Raw genomic sequence first — 24,227 nt, 5'->3', positions numbered from 1 at the left:
CAGCATTGAGAAGCAGGATAAATTAGCCCTAGTGGAGTCTGATGCTGCTTGCCTACATTGCTCTCTGTATCCAAGCTAGCTTGGATATCTCTGTGTTACATGGCAGTCTGCCACATAGACCTACCCTAAGAGCCAAGACTGCAGCATCTTTCCACCAGAGGACCACTTTTATGCAGGTGTGAGCTGAGTGATTTTACCACCAGGACATGGCACTTTCTGACCTATTAAATATTTTATCAGGCCTTGGGTGGAGTCCATGTGGATTTTCATTGCACTGGGAAACATGAAGGGAAGTTGACTTTTACTGAATAACCTCATGGTTGCCTAGGACATTTTTCAAAATCAGCCTCTTTGAACTGAAATTCTGAGTAAGGCTGCTGTTAACAAGCCTGGAAAGCTGTTATACTGAATGAAGCTAACAAAATCTACCTTACACATGACTCAGCAGTCATTACAGTCTGTGATTTTATTTTCTGCCTTTATAAAGTCATGTTTAAGATGGTACTTTTTCATGCAGTGAGTGTCTTCAGCTCAAATGTTCTGCCTACTCGAGGCTAAGCAGATTCCTAGTTTTGAGGCACAGCCATACTAAATGAAACAAAATGTGGTTTCTGGGATTTTTTTCGAACTTGTTACAAGATGCTATCCTTTTATAGCACAACCATTTAGGGCTTAGAAGTAGTAGGAGCTCTAATGTGTTATGGATATGAGGGACCTGAGCTTTAGGGAGTAGCAAGATTAATCTCAGGTAATTTCAAACTGGCTGTTTTTATGGTGCCTTTTTATGTAATACTAGGTACTGCTTTAGCAGCGATCACTTTGAAAATCACTTTGCTTGGCTTTTTCATCCAGCCATCATCATTGTCAGTAAATGGGGCTGAGGCAGGGAAAATGCATCTAGTAATACAGCAGCCTGAGTGCTGTGTGGGGTAATATGGGATTTCCATTACAACACATTTTTTCAGGGGGAGGTGTTACGCTGGATGAAACAAATCACTGAAGGTTGACATTTGTCAGACATGTTCTGGTCTTGCGTTAGGATTCATTGTTTGCCTCCTACTTCATCCTTGGCAATAGAGATCATGTTAGACCTGAGGCAACTTTTAAAAAAAAGTTTTTAATAATAAATTGCATAGGTTTATTTTTTGGTTTAAAAGAAAGTTCTCATCCTCCTCCATCTCCACAGAAAGGATCACTGCTTATAGATACTTGGCATGCTACCATGCAAGCTAATATATAATTCTGCAGGTGATTAGTCCATGAAGCAGGCAACTCTTTTAGGTATTTCTAAATTAACATATTTAAAAGGATGAGATGAATGTTTAAAAACTTGCAGAATCTGTTACTGCTTTTCAGAAATACTGTACTTCATACATATCATATATAAAGATCATGCAGTCAGTATATTATCAATAACATGCAGTTTTGTACTGCTCCAAGGATTTCCTTCCCTGACAGTACCCTGGACGTGGATGAGAAAGAGCCTTGTCACTGGTAGGCATGGATCCACCATGCAATGTATGTAAGTGGAGCTGAGGAAGAGCCCTTATTAGAGGAATGCCTGTTCACGTATTCTGCAACTAGAACCTTGGCTATTATTCTGATATTCCTCTGAAGGAATTCCTGAAGGTATTCCTTCGATGGTCTAGCTATTGAGGGGCATTTTTTTTTTTTTTTTTTTTTTTTTTTTTTTTTTTTTACAGTATTCATATTAGATTCCAGAACAGATTTCCTACATAAAGGAAAAAAAATAATCACCAGGGGCCACTGCATGGCTACATAAAGGATGGTAAGAGCTCCATGTTGGTAAACAGGTAAGGAAATACAAGTGTAGCTGAGACACTGAAGAGGTAGAAAGCAAAGAGCACAGATGACAGTATTACCTCCAGGACTGCTCCTCTCAGCTGCTTCCTCAGTGCCTAGTTTACAGCTGACTGAATTCATTTCTGTCACCAGTGAGTTCCTAGCTATCTCACCCAGAGGGATGGTCACTGGGGATCTTAAAGAAAACCAGGAAGCGAAATGTCAACCTTTCCCAGTGGCTCTGTCAAGCAGTGGAGTTCCCTGGAGGACCTCTCTTTGTATCCTGATTTGCTGGAAGGGATGAGAGGTGAATTCCTCAGCCTTAGCCAGGACTACAGTATAAGGGAAGCAAAACTTTGAGGAGGTGTTGGGCATGCAAAGTTGAAGGGATCAAAGTCATCCTTAACCACCACAGATAGTGGTGAAGTCACAGAGTCTGCCTTGCAGACAGGAAATCTGGCCCCAGACTGGTGAGACCTCCTAGAGCCATCTTACACTGTATCTAGGTCTTCCCATGTGTCATCAAGCCCAGGCTATGGTGATCATCAGGCACTGCTTTGCACTTCTCTTGAATGAAGTCTATTTCTTCACTGAAAATGGGAGTTAAAAAGCTGTGAAGACTTTATAGGGTGGTGTATACTGGGGTTTCAACCAGAACTTTGCGGAAGCTGAAATGAAGGGGTTAGTTAGTTTAGCGTTGTTTTATGAGGAGGCAGTGAGAAACCAGAAGCATCTCAATGTCCACTTGGGATGAGGTGTTGCATGGTGCTCCCCAGGGGCCTGTACTGGAACTCATGTTGTTTTGTACTTTCATCTGTTATATGGAGAAAAGGATTGCATGTACAATTTAGCAGTTATGCATATGACACCAGCCTGGATGGAGCTGCAGATGCTCTGAGGGATGACCTTGATAAACTAGGGAAATGGTCCTAAATCAATCAGGTGAAACTCAACAAGGACAAGTGCCAAACCCTGCAGACAGGGCAGAACAATTGCCTTCACAAATATAGACTGGGAAAGTACTGCAGTACTGAAAAGGACTGCGGGGGGCGAGGAAGAGGTGGGACTGAATATTAGCCAACAGCTTGCTTTTATTGCAAAATGTCCCAAGCACACTGGATTGTATTAACAGGAATGCTCCTTGCAAATCAAAAGAAGTGATTTTTCTGCTGTATTCAGCCCTAAGGAGGCCAAACCTGGAGTACTGTGTCTAGTTTTGAGCCCCCACATTTCAAGAAGCATGTGGACAGAATAGAAAGAGTACAAGAAAAATTATTAGAAGTCTGGGAAATGTGACCTGTGAGGAAAGGCTTTCATTTCCCATGTCCTTGTGACAAGGTATTTAGCAGACTGCAGATTTTTGTTGTAATCTAACAGGGCTACACCATGTATGCTTCTGCTAGGGCAGGCTTGTCCAATATACAGCCCGAGGGCCGCCATGCGGCCTGTCAAGGCATTTTCTGTGGCCCTCAGTGCTGCGACAGGAAACAAAAGTAAACATGGTTTACTTTCGTTCCCACCCCTTGTCCCTCCCCCAGCCCCTCAGCAGCATCCTAATGGCTGGGGAAGGGACAAGGTTCCCACACGCACCGCATGGGCTCGGTCCAGGCGCAGGATGGAGCCTTCATGGGAGAACTTTGCCGCCGGGTGGCGGAGGAGTGGCCCGGGACATGCCGGTCGCTGGTGAGGAGGATGGGTGACCAGGAGTGCCCGTGCTCCTGCCCCCGACTCCCTGCCCCGACACAAGCCCGTGCCCTGTGCCGCCAGAGCAGCCCCGAGCGGGAGTCCAAGCAGTGGCCTCTGGCACTGCCGGCCTGTGCCTGCCTCCTCACCTGCCCGCTTCAAGCCAGCTCCGCTGCCCTTCCCTGCCCCACAGCAAGGCGGCACCTGCTCCCCTGGCCAGTCTCTCCCCAGGCACTGCGGCTCTCCAGGCCTGGCTGCCTGCGCATGAGGCCCCAAGGGGGCGGCTTCTCATGTGCTGCTGGGGACGGGAGGAGCTCGGCCAGGGCTGCACCAGCCAGCAGAAGCGGCGGCGGAGCAGTCAGTACCGAGCGGCACACGGCTCCACTGCCGCTTCTGCTGGCTGATGCAGCCCTGGCAGCCGCCTCCTGTTCCCAGCAGCATGCGGGAAGCCGACTTCAGCTGCATGCTGCTTTTCCTGGCAGGTGCCAACCTGGTTCTACCCAGGCGGGTCCTGCAGCACCATGTCAACCCAGGCATGGCACCGGCAGGCCGGGCGGGCCCCAGGTCAACCCCGGCCTGGCCCTCTGGCTTCTCTAGCACCAGGTCAACCTGGTTGTAGCCAAGCGGCTCCTGCAGCACCATGTCTGTTAAAATACTGTCCAGTGTTTGGATTGTGTTTTGCTTCTGTTTCTTTTTGTGCGGGATTGGGGTTCAACTTGTTACTACTTGTTAAAGTTGTGTTACTAACAAGTTATTAATGCAATAAAAGTAAATCTTCTTGAAGATTGTTCTCAAAAATGCCCATATTTTGTTGCTTTGATTAGTTTCCACTCTGGCTGATTATCTTTTCCACATTTGATCTGTCAACTTACATTATGCTTCTTTCATTCATTGAGAAGTGAGTAGAAGCAAAAGTGTTTATTTTAGTCAAGTGTTTGGTATTATTTCATTCTTGCTTTTATATTGTTTTTATTTTGGATTTTAAAACACATTTCCAGACCCATTTCATTGTCACTTCCTGCAACTTCATTGGTGTCAGAGGTCACATTACATCACTTCCTGATGTGATACCGCTTCCTGTGAGGCCTTTGAATAATCAGGCACGCTGCTTTTCTTGGGCAGAGCCTGCTTTCCTGGGCTGCTGCCAGGCTGCCTGCAGGGCTTCCTGCAGAGCCGTGGAGCTGCACAGAGCCCGGTGCTTCACTCCGCAGCTGTAGGCGTAGTAAACTAAAACTCTTCGAAGGAGTTTTACTTTGCTGCATCCCAAGTCATTTAAAGCGCATTATGTCACCAAATTTCCTACAGTGGCCAGAATCAATGTACAATACGCTGCTGAGGCGTGCAAACACCGACACCATTAAAGCGGTGCAAAAGCATTTAGCCTTCTTTAAAGTGTCATGCACACACGCCTCTTATTTTGTCTACAAATGGATTAGGACAGTATGAACTGAATACATTTCTGCCCATTGGTATTTGAGGCATTCATGAAATCTTAGAGAAGCAGGGCTGGAAGGTCACCTGGAGGGCATCTATCCCTCCAAACCAACCTCTACAAATCCTTTTGCAGTTTTAGTAATGGAATAGTCTGACCATGGGATAAAATTCCTTCCTGATCAGAAATACAGCTATCGCTCTGACCCCGAGTGGAGGAGCAAGACCATCTAGCCAGGAACCTCTGCATTTTGTCCTAGCAGGAGCACTGGCACACACCACAGTCAAAATTCCCAGCCAACACTGACTGCATTCAGTACGTGATTGTAAGGAGACACAGGAGACAGAATTTTTAAACTCAGAATACTATACATCTAAGTTATTAGGAAGCCTGAGAGGCTGCCCAAGTAGAGATTTGGGTGCCCAAACTTAGTTATATTTTTAATTAAATTAACTGAAAGTCCTTTAACCTTGTAGTCACATCACTAACATCAAGATAAATGGCTTATTTTTGTAGTGCTGTTCATAATCCATACAATACTGGGGTGCAATCCATACAGTACCAGGATCCGTACAATACCAGACACATGGGTGCTGCAGGCAAAAACTTTTTAAATTTTAAAATGATTAAATGGATTCTTTTTGCAGATTCTGTAAAGTGTTCCCTGGCTGAGCCAATTAGGTCATCTTCCACAGAGAGAAAGTTAAACATACAGACTGGCAACAAGGTCTGCTAAATGTCAGAGAAGATGAAGAAATGAAAAGTAAGAGATTTACCAAAGGCCTTCCACACAGACACCCCCACCCACCACCTCCAAGATACTGCTTTCAAGTGAGGAGTAAATGTCAAAATTTAGCATTTTCTCGATTTTTGCCAATGTATGTTGTCAGAGAGAGGGGCAATGTGTAGACATGATTTTTTGGTCTGCAGACTAGATTTTAGTTTTGGTTACGTTTTTATAAATCGGAAAAACTCCACAGAGGAAATACTCTGTTTGTCCCTGGAGAATGTGGCTAACTGGCCAAATTTCCATGGAAATTTGTTGGACTGTAGACTGCCTAATATAGGTTGCTCCTCACAGAAGTATTAATGATGCTGAGTACAGGATTAAAATGCTCCCCGCCCCGAATCCAAATTCTGCCATAATTTTCTCCCCATGCAGGATTGTTGGTTCTGGTTTTATTCATAGCTCTTGAGTGTGCTAAAACAAAACCCTACTTTTCCAGAAGCTTCTAAACAAAACACTTCATGGCAGACGGCTCTTTAAAATAAAATGTCTATCATACTTTGGGTGCTGTGTGAATAAATAATATAAGTAGGTAAAAGATGTGATAAATCCATGCAAGCAAAATATATTTTCATTATATTTTAGAGAGAGAAATTATTATTTCCCCTTACAGCGCATAGCGGTATTGACGCAAGTTAATTGGACAATTATCATCAGGACGTAACACAACAGAATTCATCACCACTCTTTTTAATAGTATTTCCATATAACTAATATGTAGCAGCTTAGAGAATAACATACATCACTGCATAATATTCTGCACTTTTAAGTCATGTCACCACTGCAGTAGGGAACCCAGGAGGTCTGTAGTGTGCAGAGAGCTTATTTTCAATTAAAACAAACAAATATTAAACAGGGGAGTGGGGAAAATGCAGTTAAACGAACTTCTCACACTGAAGCTTGGTAGATAGTAAAAGGTAGATAGTAAGAGTGATGTAGCCATGACCGTCCAGAAGCTATGCAAGAGGTAAGGATTTCTTAGGGTGATATTTTTTATTGAGCCAACTCTGTGGTTGGGATAGTGGTAGACAAATGCAAGACATTGGGATGACCTGAAGACCTGGCAAAGAATGCCTTGCATTTGAAAGCTTGTCTAACTCTGTCGCAGTTACATAGTTGGTCCAGTGAAAAATATCACCCTAGGAAATCCTTGCCTTTTCATAGATAGTAAAAGTACAGTAAAGGTGATTTCAGTAAATTATATTAAGTTGCATAATTAGGTGTACGTTATGTCAGTGGCATGTGATGAAAAATTATTGTAAAGTTTAAGATATTCAACATTCATTGAAGCAGGAGGAATATTTTTTAAGTTTTCCATATTCATTTTTATGCTGAGAGAAATATAACACAGCCATGATTCAGTATGATGAGCTGAATCATATTTTTCAGGTTTATCCCAGATGACTGCCTCATTTTTGATTTGTTAATTGGGTGTTAAAATGTAGAGGAGAGTATGACCCCTTAAAAAAAAAATCCTCCCTGCATCCATGGTCCCAGACATCCACAGGTATTTTGGCAATAAGTCCCATGAATTAGGCACCTAGGGCATTTTTTCATGTGCTCCAGGAGGCATGAGAGGGGAGGGGGCATTAATTGGTGAGCGCTTCTAATTAAAAGCACCCAAGCATCACATGCATCAATTTCCCCCCGTGCGGAAAAATGGCAGTGGGGCACTTTGAACTAAAGCTCATCAAATGAGCCACCAGTTTTCGGCACGAAGACATTAATATATGTGACACCAGAGTCTGCAGGAGCACATTTATTTCCAGTTCTTCAAGTCTGCTCTGATGCACTGGATTTCAAGCTAGTGCTGGATTCCATGTGCGTCAGAGCCAGCTTCCTGCACGTGGATAGGAGCCCCTAGATACCTTTTGAGAGTCTGGGCCTTGGATCTGTTTCTCTTTGCACGCATAGAATGTCACACAGTTTTAATATAACCAAGAATTGTGTAATTGGATTGGCTTGGAAATGTTGCGAATGATTCTGCTTGAGTTTCCAATATCTTCAATGTAGACGACAATGCTTTGAAAGGTCTTAAAATACATTGTATTTTCTTCCTGCGATAAATTGCTTGACAATTATCATGGAAATGAGGGAGGTCTATCTTGTGTACAGGCGTGGTTTTGTTTTCTAGCAGTTGCACAGATATTGTGTGCATAAGAGAAGTATTGGCAGACCACAGCATGCTACAAGGACCATCAAACTAGGAACTAAATTGCAAAGCAGAATCTCCAATTCTGTGCGTTTGCAGATCTGATGGGAATGCTCTGAGCATATCCGCAAAACTCATCAGCGTTCAATCCTTAAATAAACCTGCATTTTGTGCTCTTCCTTTCTGCCTTCTTCATCTTACTGTCCTATATTGAAAATGTGTGTATTGGTCCTGACTGGTGGGAGTATTTGACTTACCTTATTCTTTGTAACATCCTAGGAAAGGTTGGAACTGTTTCCACTGCTCTGCTCCACCCCTGCTGCCATATTGTCAACTTTAGGCTTTGAAAAATCACAAGGCAACTTCAGGGGCAGATCCCCGGGGGAAGGGGATATAGTGGCCCCCACTTTGATTCCTGCTCTACCCAAAGTTTAAAACAAACTGCCTGGAGTGGCAGCAGCATTTCTAGTCAAGCAGCTGTGAGGGAGTCATCTGACTTCATGGCTTATTATAATCCACTTGATTCCTTCTAAAGTCTTTATTGCACAGGTGTTAATGACCCCGTGTCATTTTTAATGGTCTTAAAATTTCACTGATCAAGCTATTCTTTCTTCGGCAATTCTGCTGTTCCTGCTGCTCCCGGTAATGTAGCTCCTATTTCACAGCCATGCAAACTGTTTTTAACTCTAACTAAAAATATTAATTTAGGTGTGAAAATGTTAAACCAAGTGAACATGAACTCAGGTCTGGAAATAACTTCCAGTGAAGCACTGGATGAACCCTCAAGCTTCAGGAGTTTTTATGAATCTGAAAAAGATATACATTTAATTCTAATGATTACAGGACTAAAAAAGCAACATCTTTTGGTTACTTTTGCCTAGTTATTGTTTTTTAAAACATAACCTACATAACCTATGGTATAGCAAATTGATGCACAGTCTGATAAAGTTATACTTGGTTTTGCTTGGATCTTAAATAGAATAATATAGCTGTAGGCCCTTAACATGTCAATACAGCTTCTAGTTTCTTTTTACCAGGAGCAAAATGTGTTTTGGTATATACAGTGATGCAACACAATATCTGCACCCTGCTTTTCAAAATCCTATGGGTAGTTTCTAAAATCATGGTATTTTAACAGTACGCAGGGTTTTATAAGTTTTTTGGGCATCACATTTTCAAGTATGTCCCTTAAACCATAGGGACTAAAAACATGCTTTTTTCAAGAAGAAACCTGAGAGTGTTTCCTATAATCAAAGTCCTCCAAGAATTGGGTCTTAAGAAAAGCCCCAAATATTCGGAGACTCATTATAACAGACAGAAATGGCAATTGTGTGAAACAAAAAAATCTTATCTATTCCATGCTGCCCACAGGGTTCTATAATATGTCCTTGTCTACCAGCTAGGATACTTGAGCCATGAATAATAATAATAATAATAATTTTTAAAAAAATCTACAAACCCAACTTTACCTTATAATATAACCTTTTAACACACTGCACCCCTTCACCTTTCTCCTTTGCAATTACCACTTTTAAAACTGCAGTTTTTACTCTTAAAATTGTGTCTTGTTGCTGGCAGGCCAGAGCCTCTAGCAGTGCCAGAAATATTTTCAACAAAATATATAGAGGCACATGGGACTCAGCGTGGAAAACACTATTTGACTGTGCTGAAGAAATACCTACGGCTTTTTAAAGGTGTCTGTTTATGATATATGAGGGTGTCTTTCCCTAGTCTAGCTATTTCCTCTGCCTGCAGTGTAGTAACTTTTAAGGCAGTGAAGTGGGATTTTATTGTTTTACTGTCATCTCCTGCACTTATCTCTGCTTCCTTCTCTGAGCCAGTTCAGCACACTAATCCTTCAAGTCTCTTCTATAGCATAATCTTCATCTTAATTTTTTCCCCATTTTTTTAGTATCTAGTGAATTTCTCAGGGGACTAGAAGGCTCTCTCCTAACACTGCTGGGTCATTAATTTTTGATGGGCAGAGATCTCACTTTGTCAAATAAAAACAGTCAAAAACACACAGTGTAATTTCATAGTGATATAAAATACATTGTTCTGATATTCTCAGCTGTTTCTTTCAATATTTAGATAATACAGTAAGAAAGAAATTTGAAAGTGATTTAAACATAGAAAAGAGGCATAAAAAGGAGTGAAAGATTTGTTTTTAAAGGGATTACCTGTTAATATTAGTGAAATTGAAGTGTTGGTTTTAAAAATCTTAACCTGCCAAGTATTTATCTTCATTGTCCTTATTTTAAGAAGTGTTTGAAATAAGAAAGAATCAAGGTAGCCTTTTTGAAGAGTAAAGAACAAGCATAGTTGGCATTCTTTGAATCAGTGATTTTTTTTTTTTTTTAACTCTTTGAAAATAATAAATATTTGTTTGTCTTTAGTTATCTTTTGTTTTGAGAAAGTGGGGGAAACTGTGAATATTATCCAAGGCATATCATGGAATTACAGTTATTCCCTTAGGTCCGCATGGTAATAAGGGGAAAATAAGTTCTCTTAAATAATAATAAATAAACGGTTACTATATTACTTAAGCGGCCTAAATTATTAGCAGTCTACACTTTGTGATCTGCCACCTATTATGGTACCTGAAGTCTGGAGTTTGGCATTTAAATATCTTAACAAGGGTGATTTTTTTTTTCCCTGCCTTGGCCTTTTTTTATTCTTTCATGTGTTTTCTTATCCCTCTTTAGTTCACAGGTTATAGCTCTCTTCTTATGAACACTTACACATGAGTAAATTTACACCAGGGGGTCTTCTCACTGAGTCAGTGGAAATACTCTTGTGCTTTGCAGGCTCTCAATGTCAAATTTTGGAGTTGCATTTCATTTTACCACAACAACAAACACTACTGAATGAATAAAAGGGAACAAAACCCCTGAACTGTTAAGCCTAACAAATGCCTGAACATTAATGCATGCGTAATTTTAGGTCATAAAATTCAGTTGAGTGTAAGTGGAAATGTAAATTCGGGGTGCTCTTATTCTTCTCCAGGGTAATGAGACTAAATATGGACAAATTTCCATGGCAATTATCATGACAAGATGCAGCAATTAAATTAGGAGAAGCATGTTCTGTGCTACTGTACAAGGAACCCCTAAAGACAAGTTGTGCATGTGGCAGCTTTCATGGTAGAAATAATTTGTACTGGGGGGGAAGGGAACCATACCTATGAATTCAATACCTTCTAGAAAGGAAAATCTTTTTAAGAAGGAAGCTAAAATTTCTCAGTGCTCATATGGGGAAAAGATCTCTGCACTTTTTACTGACATTTGCTTGGTTAAGATAAAGGATTAGCCTGTCAGAGTGAATTTAAAGTTCCTTTGATTTTTTTTTTTTGGTATCCTATTAATAAGATGTCTGGTTCATATTACTGTCATTATCTAGTTCTGGAGCAGGACAAGTGTTGGGGTTTTCCTAGTAGGAAGAAAAGCATCCTTATCAAATAAACAATAAGATCAAACTACAGACTTGTGTTGCTGAGCTACTAATTGCTCTTTGTTATGCTGTTAACAGCAGTTTTTGAACGTGTTATTTAGTGAATGCATGAGTAGATTGTCTGATTTATTTTAGCAAGATCTTCAAAGACTGAAAAGGATAATTATTTTAGGCTGAGTGAGGACCCTTCACTCATTGTGAAGCTTCTTAACCCCACAGTGGTACATTTCCTAACAGTTTATTTTTAGGAAAGCTTGCTTTTGTGCTTTTTATTGAGTTTAAACAGTGCAGTGGCTGTTGACTGTGCCGTGGACTGTCATGGCATGAAGCTTTGTTTAAAAATGTGAAATATATGTGCCTGAGTTCTCATTTAAACTGTATACTGGAGGCTTTTTCTTTTGACTGCAGTTGTTCTTCAGTCCTGTAAATTATCTGTGTTTATTGCAAAGTACAAGTACTCCAGAACTCTTCATATAGCACTCATAGCTGTATGTATACACAGTATATATGTGTATATACTGTATAGTATAATGGAGCAGTTACCCTGAAGTGTGGAAACATTTAACTCTGTGTGTGTGTGTGTGTGTGTGTGTGTGTGTGTCTCTTTAAAGGCAGCTGCAAATATTAGCTTAAGAAAGAGATTTATGCACTGCTTAAAATATGTTTCTGTTTTGCAGGCCAAACTATGTTGGTGCAGACCCTTTTGGCAGCCTGGAGACACGCCGGATCCTGGTGACAGCAATGTAAACTTGAATTCAGCAGAATCTCAGAAGTCCTGTAAAATGGAGGAACTGTATAAGGACACACAAAACCTGCCCATGGATGTTACCAGCAATCCTTCCACAATAGCCAACAATAAACTAGAAAATGGAGTCGCTCAGCTGATAACAGCTGAAGCCTGGAACATCAACTCAACAGACTTGATGAAGAAAGCACTTTCTCCACTAGTGACTGTCCCAGCCCCTTCCATCCTCACCCCACCTGCTGAGTCCCAAAGTGGGGTCGCTCTTAAAGTAGCAGCCACAGTGCTCCAGCCAATTTGTTTAGGGGACAGCCCTGTGGTTCTGCCAATACACTTGCAAGTAGCAGGGAGTACCACCCCTCAGATTACTCCCAGCAACAATACTCCCTACGTTATGACAACCCAAGGTCCGGTTCCACTACCTGTCCTCTTAGAGCAACATGTGTTTCAGCATTTAAATTCTCCATTGGTATTACCTCAGGGTGCTCCCTGTGCTACAAATCCCATTCACAACAATATTTTCCAGGGTTCTTCCACCCCTGTCACACAACCCCAGCTACTGGATCAGAAACCATCTAGCCAGACCCAGGAGCCTGTCCTTCCCCCAGTGTTTCAGACACCGGGGTTTGCAGCAGTCCTTCAGGATTTGTTTCCTTCCCAGGGCACCTTAGGCTCTACTCCCTGTCAGCCACCTCCTGATTACTCTTCTCTCCCACCTCAGGCTTTTGGTTCCCCTCTGTCTCCATTAGTACCGCCCGCCACCCTTCTGGTACCATACCCTGTGATTGTTCCTTTACCTGTCCCAGTCCCCATCCCTATCCCTGTCCCTATTCCTGTGCCTCACAGTCCTGAATCCAAGGTCAATCCGGACTACCCCAAGATGCCGTCATTCACTCCACATTCCTGCAAAGGTACCCAAACCCCTCTGGAGAAGGAGGAGTCAAAACCCTTTGACTTCATCCCCACAAGGGAATTTTCCCAACTTAATCGCCACACTGTCATCAAGATGAGCAATGAAAATGAAGCCCTGGACCTCTCCATGAAAACGATGCCCTTGCTAAAGGCTAGCGAAGCCAGTCCTCAGGTCTCACCTGAAGATGGAGCTTTAGACTTGTCAATTGCTTCCTGTAGAAAGATGGGCAGTATGGGGGTCCAGGCTGAAGCAGCTAGTGCCCTTTCCTCTGGCTCCATAATGGACAGTGCTGTTCATGCCATGGTAGATAAACTCTCTGGTGTTGCAGCTCCTTTTATCCCTTCAAAACCACATGAAACCTCAGCCAAGGTTGACAGCAGAATCATCAGTAGCAACTCATCCGACCTCCTGAGACAACAGCAAAAGTGGCTGGTGGATCAGGCTAGCAGAACATCCTGTGAGCCCAAGGCTGGGAATAATATTGAGATCGTGAGCACTTCACAGACAGCCAAAGTGATAGTCTCTGTCAAAGATGCTGTGCCCACTATTTTCTGTGGCAAGATAAAAGGCCTCTCGGGAGTATCCACCAAAAACTTTTCCTTTAAAAGGGACATGCCACAGGACTCTGTGCTGCAGTGTTATGATGTGAAGAATCAGCCAGAGTCCAGGGATAATGCAGAAGCTCTTAGAAAACCTGTCAAAAACAGGAGTGTAAAGTTAAAGAAAATGAACTCACCGGAAATACATATTCTTCCAATCAAGAAGCAACGGCTCGCTGCCTTTTTTCCAAGAAAGTAAATTATGAGTTTTTAGAATTTTAAGATATAATAATAATTATTATTATGAAATAAAATAACATAACATGCACTTGGGTTTAAAATGCATTTAAAACTTTTAAACTATCTTTGTAAGTTATTTTTTGGGGGGAATGGAAGAAGTTCATATGTAGATTCCCTATAAGCTGGGGCTGTCTTCTTTTTTTGTTTTGGGTTTTTTTTTTTGGTTTGGTCTTTCTGGTTATTGATTTTTAAAAATTTTTTTTTTTTTACTTTTCATGAAAAAGTAAATAAAAAGCAACTTATTTTTCAAGCAGATTGCACATTTTGCAGCTTTAATGGAAAAATGGATGAGTCAGAGGGGTGAGAGCTGTTTTCACTGCCATGAAGTGCTTTGATGATGTAATTCTTAATAATGGGTAGAATGGACATTTCAAAATAAATGTTTGTATGTGCTAATTGGTTGCGGTATTTTGTCATTTATAAATTGCTTTCATTCTATGGAAAGGTTTGGCAAAAGTCTGTAAACTGTAAAGCACTACAAGTTTATCTGTGTTATAGCCCTATAATGTTAAGATCACCAGGCTCAGAAAAATTATATTGCTCAACAGCACCATCAGAGAGCACCTCTGAACAGCCAGTAATGATACATTTTGATTTGTCTTCAATAAAAGTGAAAGAAAAAGATTCATGTTATACATAACAAATGCACAGGAAATGCCAGCTTGATTAGTAGAAACAAATATAGATCAGTTTGTAATCGCTAAACATAAATACTGATTTAAAAGGGAAAAACAGAACAAAACCTAAAAGTCGGGGGAATTTGACAGCGGGTGAGGAAAAAACTCATAATTTTTCCCAGCCTGAATATAGATATATGGAACAGTTGTTCATTGTTAGTTTTACCATTTCTTGATGGCTGAAACCAATGCACATGAAAGAGTAGAACAATGTAACTATTACGTAACAGTGTAAAAGCCACCCAACATGAATGGCGAAATGTGAATGTAAAATTAAAATAAAAATTCTGCTAGGTGATGGTTGCACTTGTGTATGAAAATGGGCTGGACCTGTATTACTACTGGGCTATATTGAGCTATATAACTGTTACTACTGTTTCTAAACTCTCACCTTCTACCATTGTAACATATCTAGGTGTTAGGATGAACATGAGAGGAAGAGGAATATCTAGATGAATGTTGCATTTTCCTTTTAATACTCAATCCTTACCCTTTATATAGTATATTATATACATATTATTATATTCATATTTTAAGAATGTCATGTGATAGACTGTGGTAGCAGCATTGATTCTATTCAAGAAAGAGGGGAAGACAGACCGAAGGAAACTAACTAGATAAGTTGGATGCTGTATCAGGTAAATTGACCCTCATTTTGTTGGGCCGCAACTGAATGGTGTCCAGTTTCCTGCCTGGTAGCTTTGCAGTTCTTTGTGGGAGTTCCTGAGACCAAGATAAAGATTATAAAAAATAGGAGCCTAACACTGAATTCCTAAATCGATCTTAAGGTCCTGGCCTCACATTTCAGAAATGTTGGATGTTCAATAGCCTGGTGCCATTAGGATTAATTTTAGGAAAATTTGGACCCAAACATATAGTCTAATTAAAAATGTAGATGTTGCATCTTCAACTGCAAGGTAAAGAAATCTTTTTGGTTTATCTGCAGTGCCATCTTATTACTGGGAAGACCAAGAGTTTAAATATAACTCACCATTATTTTTTGCTTTGTTATAGGCATTTTAAGCTAGCCTTATACTTCCTCTAGAGCTGGCTGAATGGAAAATAGGCTGAAGTGTCAGCCACTCCATTAACGTTTATTCGTAAGACTTTTTGTTTTCAGTGACACAGTAAAAATTTGCTTTTTTCCTTGCTCTAGAAAGTGCTGATTACATGTGAAAGGTGGTTCTTGTGATTTTTTTTTTTTTTTTTGGCTGTACAGAGACGTGGGATTTAGAAACCATGTGGCATGCCTCTCCCAAGTGTCTTTTCCACTCACTGTGTTTCAAGTGGGATGTTTTCAAACCAAAAATAGTAGTTTATCACAACTGAAAGATTTTAATGAGTAAAGTCACAGCATCAGTTGCTGTTGTGTTTAGTTCTCAAATAATTCAAAGAACAGTGATAAACAGGAAGCAGCAAGTAGCAGTTCACTGATCCTCATAAAAATACTATATTCCCTTTGCATAAATGCTTCAAAATCTTTTTTAACTACTATATTTAGATGTATAGAGCCCACCTCTACTGTTCTACCATAGTGCTGATTGAATGTTAACATGCCCAATGTTACATTACAAATCAACAGGAGCAGCCTAATGCAAACAATCAGAAAAGGGCAGTTGAGGAACATTCTTTATAAACTGCCTTGCCCTTGATTTTAGCTTGTAAGCCCCAGCCTTGGGTGGAGACCTGTTATGAAGACTTTCTTACCCAATGGTAAGGTCTGTCACAACTTGCTTTTTATCCTTTCTGCCATGATGTCTGTTTTTAAATCTCAAGATAAAAGAAGAGGAGTCTCTCTGCACAATGCACAATGGTAATTTGAGCAAATTATGCTCGCCATGTTCCTGACTCATTCTTTCTCTGCTAGCATTCCGAATCACAAGGACACAAATTATATATCCTGCCAGCCTGTGGGAGATGCAGCCACAGGACTAGGCACCTAATTACTCTCAGAGACTGAATATCTGCCTTGCATCATTGCTCTTTCTAGTCAGCCTTGCTATGTTGGCCCATCACATTTCTTACATTTGCTATATTTTGTAATGCTTCTAAAACTTCTGCTCAGGAACCAGGAAGCACAGCTGTATTGTTGATGTATGGTATTTCCATCTCTGGTAGATGTTAATAGAGACATTAGCACCTCTTTGAAATTGGAAGGAAAGTCATTAAGCCATAATGGCAGCAGGGGGATGTTTTCTACCCTAGGTGTTTTTACTGTGTGCTATCTTAGCTCTCTCTGGCACTGAAGTAGTAGCAGAGTGTACTCTGAATAGTAAGCTCATTACCTTCATTCATGTTTGGATTTGGGGGTTTGTAGCTTTTTTCCTGCCCTCTCCTTCTGTCCACTTGTCCTTCACCTCCTCTCTCCCACATTCTCTTGTCAGTGCTGTTACCTCTAAAGGTGAGTCTTGTAGTATAAGATCCTAAGGCTATCTAGATAGATCCTACATATAGTTTTCTAGAGCTAAGGGTGGGGATATGCAAATACTTTGGCCCACCTCAGTCTTAGCCAGAAGCTGTGTTCCAGAAGCAGTTTTTCAAAGCATGTAATGGCCTTGGAGACTCCTGAATTGGATACATGACTCTTCATGGTAGCTTGCATCCAAGCAGTTAAGTGGGTTATAAATAAAGAGTAGAACCTCATACTTGTTTAATGGTGTAGTGTAGTGGTTTTCAAATTGTTCCATGCAACCCTGGAGTTCCCCAGAGACTGACGCGAATGGCAGAGCAGGCCAGGAGGCAGTGACTTATAGGGACATGACTTATGAGGAAAGACTGAGGGAACTGGGCTTAATCTAGAGAAGAAGAGACTGAGAGGGGATTTAATAGCAGCCTTCAGCTACCTGAAGGGTGGTTCCAAAGAGGCTGGAGCTAGACTGTTCTCAGTGGTGGCAGACAACAGAACAAGGAGCAATGGTCTCAAGTTGCAGGAAAGCGAGTTTAGGTTAGACCAGGGGCAGGCAATTATTTTGGGCAGAGGGTTGCTTACTGAGTTTTGGCAAGCCATTGAGGGCTGCATGACAGGCAGCCCAGGGCAGATTAATATTAATTTTCTAAATGTTGTAGAGGTCCCGCGGGCTGGATGGAATGGCCTGGCAGGCTGCATTTTGCCCACCACTGGGTTAGATTTTAGGAAAATTTCTCTCATTAGGACGGCAGAAAACATGAACAGGTTATTCAGAGAGGAGGTGGAATTGTCCATGTTTGGAGGTTTTTAAGGCCTGTCTAGACAAAGCTTTGGCTGGAATGATCTAGTTGGGGACGGTCCTGCTTAGCGCAGGGGGTTCGACTAGACGAACTCCTGAGGTCCCTTTCAACCCTAGTTTTCTATGATTCAGTGCAGCACTAGTGCTGAGTCAGGTCACCTCACAGGAGCTGGGTAGTAGGTATGCTGTTGCATTAATTTGTTTCCTAGTGATGGTCAGCTTCATCTTCATTTAGAGCTGGGCTGTCCAACTGGTACCTAGTAGAAGGGTTAGAAAGGGAGGGCCTCTAATTGAAACAGAGATGTGAGGCCAGGAGGAACCATGCAAGCTAGACTGTGTGTAGCTTAGCAAGACGGCTGCTGCCCTGGAAAATAATGGACCCTGGATTCTAGCCTGAGCCTCTCTGCAAATAGAGTAGGAACTTAGCAAATGCTCCTTATCCATTTTTATCCTATGACCATTAGTGGGGCAGCTTCAGGAGGGCTGGCAAGGGGTCTGGGAAATCCCTGAGCTGGAGCTTGGGTTTCAGTGCACTTTGGGAAGCAAGAAATGCAGGTTCAGACTTCCACTGCTCTCCAGCTTCCTGGGAAAGTGGTAGGGCCTCCTACTCTATTTTACTCCTAGCAAGTTCATGCACAGGCTGACTGTATTTCACTACGTAGGCAAATAGACTCCCACACTGCATGCAAGTGCCCCAAACTGTAGTGACAAGGCTATATAGATGCCACTGAGGGACATGAAGTGAAATTATATTTAGTCCTAGGAGGTAAACATGGTGGTCAGGAGCAGGGCCTGAAGAACTCCTGCCAGATCCTGTCAATATATTGCCTTTAAAAAAGTTAGCAAGGCTTAGGGGAGAGAGAAGAGAGAACAATTCCAGACTGCTTGGCCAAAAGAAAAGGACAAATATAACAGGAAATTGGCAGCTTTGCTGAATTTGCTCTGGAGATGCTCAGGATTGCCATCTCAGCTCCTGCTCTTGCTAAGGTGAGAAGAAAGCCACATCTGGGAAATGGTAAGATTGGGTGAGGAAAGTGGTACAGCTGAGTCGTGATTATGGAGAAGATAGGGGCAGAAAGGAAAGGGATGGAGTTGGGGATTGAGAGCAGCACAAAAATCAGAGCTATTGACTGGGCAAAATCAGCTTGATGGGGAAATAGAGCATGAAAAGCATTGGGGAAAAAAAGGCAGCAGTGATCAGAAACTGTTGAACACATGCATCAGAGTGGAAGTAGTCTGATTTGTGTTGAATATTCATCATCTCCCTATAACATGAGTACCAGGAAGCCTGGAGGGCAGAGCCCACAGATCATGCATATTTTCACTGGCTACTTTTCTTTGATGGATTAGCTTCCCCATAACTGATAAAATGTACCCACTGAATAGCTCTTTTAATATTCATTCCCATTTGTGGCTCAGCCTCTATTTCATGGATTCAAATTATATCCTGTTAGAAGTTCCTGTAAAATTTGGCCCACTGGTGTTTTCTAAGTGGCAAGATAAAATTCAGGTATGCTTGGCCTTTAACACTGCAAACTAACTGGCATGAATAGAATTTCAGCCCTGCCAAAAACTTTAAAAGTTTGCACTAGCCTGCTCCCATATGGGCTCTGCTGTAACATCATTTTGGTAACAATTTACATGGCAATTGGAGTCACAAAGCACCAATAACATAGTATTGTCTAAAAAACCCCACATCATTTAATGTCCTTGTGCCAGATAGTATAGTTCTACTTGGTGCTCAACTGTATACAAAAAACATGGAAGCATAAGTCAAATACTGTGTTTTCACCCTTACTGGAATCAGTTACTGCCATCTTCAATCCAGACAGCCTGGCTCACTTACATGAGAACAGAAACAGCAGTTGCCATTAATTTCTTTAATCCATATAAGTATTTTTTTCTTCCCTTGGTAACCCTGTGTATGTCTTTGAGCTGCAGTGCATATTTAAAGCTTAAGTTTTAAACCCAGACAGTTTTTGAGCTGTCCAGCTTCAAAAATAAATTAATCCACTCTGAATGTTTACTCTGTTGCTGAAATCCAGGTAACAATAACTGAATAACTATTCTTCAGATTTCAGCCACACAGAAGCATGCTCAGATATGAAAAACTCTATCCATTTTGGGAGAAAAATAAATATTTAAATTAAAAAAAAAACCATACAGCACAATGCCTTTGGATCTTATGACCTTAGTGTTTATATGCGGATGCCACCACATAGTGGAATGGAAGTATTAGGAGGATACTTTTTACATAGGTGGTGAAGAAGGAGACTGGGCTACAGAAAATGTAATAAAACACCAGCTGAAATGGAGCTTAAGTGAAAGGACAATTATTTAATTACAACATACTGTAGCTTTTGCTGTAAACTGACAAATGCAGTATGTCCTACCTTGCCACTGGGGTTAGTGACATTCCAAACCTCCCAGCCACTTCCAAGCAGCTGATTACTAAAGAACAAAGGAAAGAATGAAAGAATAAAAGAACTGAAGATGGACACGATTTCATAGAAGGCAGCAGGGCTGGAAAGTGGACATTTGTACCAAGAGAGAGGAAACCCCTCTCAGATAGCAGCGCAGGACCTGTAAGCCCTGAACTGCTCTAAGACAAGTCTTAAAAACTCAGCACTATGCCTGGAAAAGCTGTTATATCCTTTATTACTAGGCATGCATCAAAAAGTCCCTTCTTCTAAGTAACATACCAAACTTTTTTTTGCCTATAAAGAATACTTGAGGTTGTGTTCTGGAATAAAGGTTTAGGAGCCCTCACTTGGGAAGATCTGCATAAGTCATTCATGTTAAGATGCAGTCATTCCAGACTTGTCCTGATAATCATTTACCACATCTTGTGTCGTCTTTTAAGTAAATGGAACTAATTAAATAACACAAAGGTCTGTACATACTGACTTTGATACTTTGATTACATTTAACAAGAAAAAGCAGCAAGCTTTTCCTCTAGATCTTCTTATCACCAGTTAAAAACAGACAGCGAGAGATTACCACAAATGCATCCTTAGGTAAGTAACAGAATCTAGGAGCAGGCCCCAAAGAAAAAGTGCTTTATAATTCATAGATTTTTTTAAGGCTTCAAGGGACCGTTTGATCACACAGTCTGCCTGTTTGCATAATGCAGAGTATAGAATCTCCCCGGGTGTTTTCTGCATCAAGCCTATAGCTTCCAATTGAACTACAAACTATCTTTTTGAAAGACAACTAGTCCATGCCTATAGGTTTCCAGCAACTGAGCTTCTACTAGGACTGGCCAAATTAATTCTCACCCCTACGCATCTGCCTTTGATTTCTGTTTCTTAGTTAAGACAGATCTAGCTCCAAAAAGGCACTTCAGAAGAGGAGGAGGAAGCAATGATTCACTGACAGAGCTGGAGGTGGGAATCTTTTGACACCGCTTTAAAAAGTAGAGTTAGGAGGACTGAGTGAGCTGGGAAAGCGAAGACAAGGGTTCAGCCTCAAAGTCAAGATGGAACCACATGGACATGCTTTGGCTAGAGATTTAGATAAGAAACCACATGGAAAAAACACCTGACATGGTTTTTCTTTTTTTTTTTTTTTTTTTTTAAATGTGCTCCAGCTTGGACATAACGGTGGCCAGTTTTAGTACGCAGAAATGGGGAATTTCCATAATTGGCCACCTGACAACAAAACTGTTCAGCAAAACTGCTCATGTTGGAGAAGACAAAGCTACGAACATTTATTTTTGCATTCCTAAAATGGATAATAGCACTAAAACCTCTTTCTTACATAATCGCAGCTCAGCAATTCTCATTCTGACTATTGAATTAGCCTAGCTAATCCCACTCTGAGACTAATGTCAATTTTTAATATCCCCACCTAATTTTGTCCATCCTGATTTTGCCATAGTTTTACACTTCATGTATTTTCTTCCCTATGTTTACTGCATGCAGACTGTATCACTCACCCCAGGTTAACATTTCTATTTTCTTTGATAACATTAAATCTTTCCCAACCTGTTTGCTTCCTGTACTCAAATGTCACACATGCAAGGATGGTTTACTAACAACATAGTATGACCCAATGCACAAGGGCATGAGATTAGGGTGTTGTTTTTGGCTAAACTGAAAGCATGCTGCCTTGGCCCCTCAGTAAGCAAATTAATATCTGGCGGCAAACTCCAGGGAAATTTCAATTAAAGTGGCAGCTTCATCAGAGAGGCTGATAATTGAAGGCTATAGGGCTGGTCTCAGGCAGGGCAGATACTATGCTTCAGCTGGTAGATTAAGTGTGCCAATTTCATCTTTGGGCTAATGCTGGCATGACAGTAGCTGAGGGCAGAAGGGAAGGGGAGATGAACCTGAACACTAGTCCACAAGCAGAAGGGAAACTGCTGCCTGTAAAGCAGGTGCAGAATGCAGCAGGGTTAAGGGCCCCTAGTTGGAGCTTGTGAAAGGTGTTGAACTGTTGCCCCCAAGACTGAAGTTTCCCTTCCTAAAGCTGCATTAGGTACAGCGGGTGTGTACAGAAGTGCCCTGTGTACCTTTTACAGTACTGTAATTTAGTGCACCCTTTATAGCACTATAAAGTTACAGTGCTTTTAAACATGACAGAAGTGCAGAGTTTGGTCGGCGGGAAGACCTCTGAGCCTCCCTATGCTTTTCAGGCTAGGAGGCAGGGGGCACTTTGCAGCCTCCTGGGGCTTCTTCACTGGTCAGAAATCTGATCAGTCTACAGAACTTATTTAAAGCACTTTAGGTGGCTAATGTGCTGTAAAATACAGAGCTTCAAATTAAATACTTCATTTTCACAAGGGTTAATTTAAAGCACTATACCCAGTTTTGAAAGGTGCAGACAGAAGTGACAATTTCCTCCCAATCTGGCCCCTGAAATCATTTTACTGCTGTGACCAAGCACAAGTGCACAGCTGCAGAGCACTTTAAAAGGATCCAATCCTGCAACAATCTAAGCCCTCATTACATAAGAGTTCAGAGGAAGGCGCTCCAAAGCAGAGCACCTTCATTAACTTGCATCTCAGCTGACAGCTCAGCCCTGATCCCAGCGCTGTCTTCAGAATGGGGGGATGAGGAAAGGAGTGGAGCAAGCTCATTCTGGGGGTTGCCCAGGTGGTGCTAGAGGGTGCGGCAGGTGGATTGGAGCCCCCTTGAAGTTGGCCTCCCCCCTCTCCAGCACAGCTGGGGAAATACCAAAACAGACCTCCCTCCCCTGCCTTCTCCCCTTCCATCCTGAGACAGAACGGGGGGGGGGGCGCAGAGCTAGGAGAAGAGGCTACAGAGACAGCTTCTCCCTCTGTATCAGCTATCTCCCAATCCAACAGCTAATGTCTGTTGGATGAGGAGGATCAGTCTAACTCATGGCATACTCTCTCAAATACCATGAGTTAGACCCAGGAATTGCACTTCTGTTGGAGCCAACATGCTGTAAACTCATGCACTTCTGTTAAGTTACGGCAATAACGTGCTTTAAATGGCAAAAAAGCAACTTTTGTACACACCCTGGAGCACAAACTGCCCAGCTTCATTTGTGGCAGCGCAATCCAACCATAGCCTTTACTGAGGCTATATCCTAAACCAAATTCTAAAACCAACCTGAATTATTGTTCCGGTTCCTAAGAATCAGTCATACAAATAAGCCTATGGACTACTGCTTGGTTGGCAGCTTGGATCTCAGCAAGGATACATAATCTAATAATCCATCCATGCACACACACCAGCTTTAGAAACCTCAGAGATGGTCAATTTGAAAAAAAAAAAAAACTCCAGGAAAACCCAACACTGCGGGAATCCATTATGGGAGCAGTGCTGTTGTCCTACTGCAACCACCAAGGAGAGAACATCGCTGCCTCAGGAGATGATAGCCATATCAAACTAATTGCATGGCCCTTCTTCCCACCTGTGTAATACACATGGGAGGAAGGAAAAGGCACCAGCAGAGACTGTTACCAGAGGGAAAGGTGGGCAGCGGCTGTGGGCAACGTTAGTCAAAGAACTGTAAGAATCAACATTTTGAGACACTTTTAGAAGGGTGAAGATGATTAGAGGCTTGGAAAAATACCTAAGCCAATTTTTCCAACTTGGATGCTTAATTGGAAAGCCTAAATCTGTATTACAGGCAGGACTTTCAAAACTATTGAGCACTGGCTTCATCCTGCTCTCACTTAAGTTAATTTGAGTAAAAGTTGGCTATTCTATAGTGCTTCTGAAAACTAAGTTTTGGCTCCTGAATTGCAGTAGTGTGATTTTTCAGGGCATTGGGATACTTATAGTTTTACAAGCAATTAACTCTTGAAAAAGCTTGCCACTTAAAATTAGATGCCCACCCTTCTACACACAGAAGCTGGAAAATGTTGACCAGACATTTTGGGGCACTTACCTGAACTTCAGTCCTTAACTTGCCTCTATACTCCAAGGCTTGTGTGTCACAATTGCCATTAAAGGACACTTCCTACCTTAACTACCTACCAGTGGGGTCCCTCAAGGTTCTGTCCTTGGACCCATACTGTTCAACATCTTCATTAATGATGTGGACATTGGAGTCAGGAGTGGACTGGCC

At 41.6% G+C, this 24,227-nt stretch overlaps 1 protein-coding gene across 1 annotated transcript in view; it reads left to right on the top strand.

The window, feature by feature from the left end:
- RAI2 (retinoic acid induced 2) overlaps positions 1-14,774 on the top strand; it is a 66,956-nt gene extending 52,182 nt beyond the window's left edge. The window contains exon 2 of the mRNA XM_019529248.1: positions 11,985-14,774. Coding sequence (XP_019384793.1) covers positions 12,090-13,760 — 1,671 coding nt within the window. The 5' untranslated portion in view covers positions 11,985-12,089 and the 3' untranslated portion in view covers positions 13,761-14,774. The remainder of the gene's footprint in view (positions 1-11,984) is intronic.
- Positions 14,775-24,227: the final 9,453 nt, after the last annotated feature.

Source organism: Crocodylus porosus, unplaced genomic scaffold (assembly GCF_001723895.1).
Source record: "Crocodylus porosus isolate Cpor-Errol unplaced genomic scaffold, CroPor_comp1, whole genome shotgun sequence".
In the NCBI taxonomy this organism is placed as follows: Eukaryota; Metazoa; Chordata; order Crocodylia; family Crocodylidae; genus Crocodylus; species Crocodylus porosus.
The sequence above is the reverse complement of the archived record's forward strand: the minus strand, read 5'-3'. Positions and strand labels throughout refer to the sequence as shown.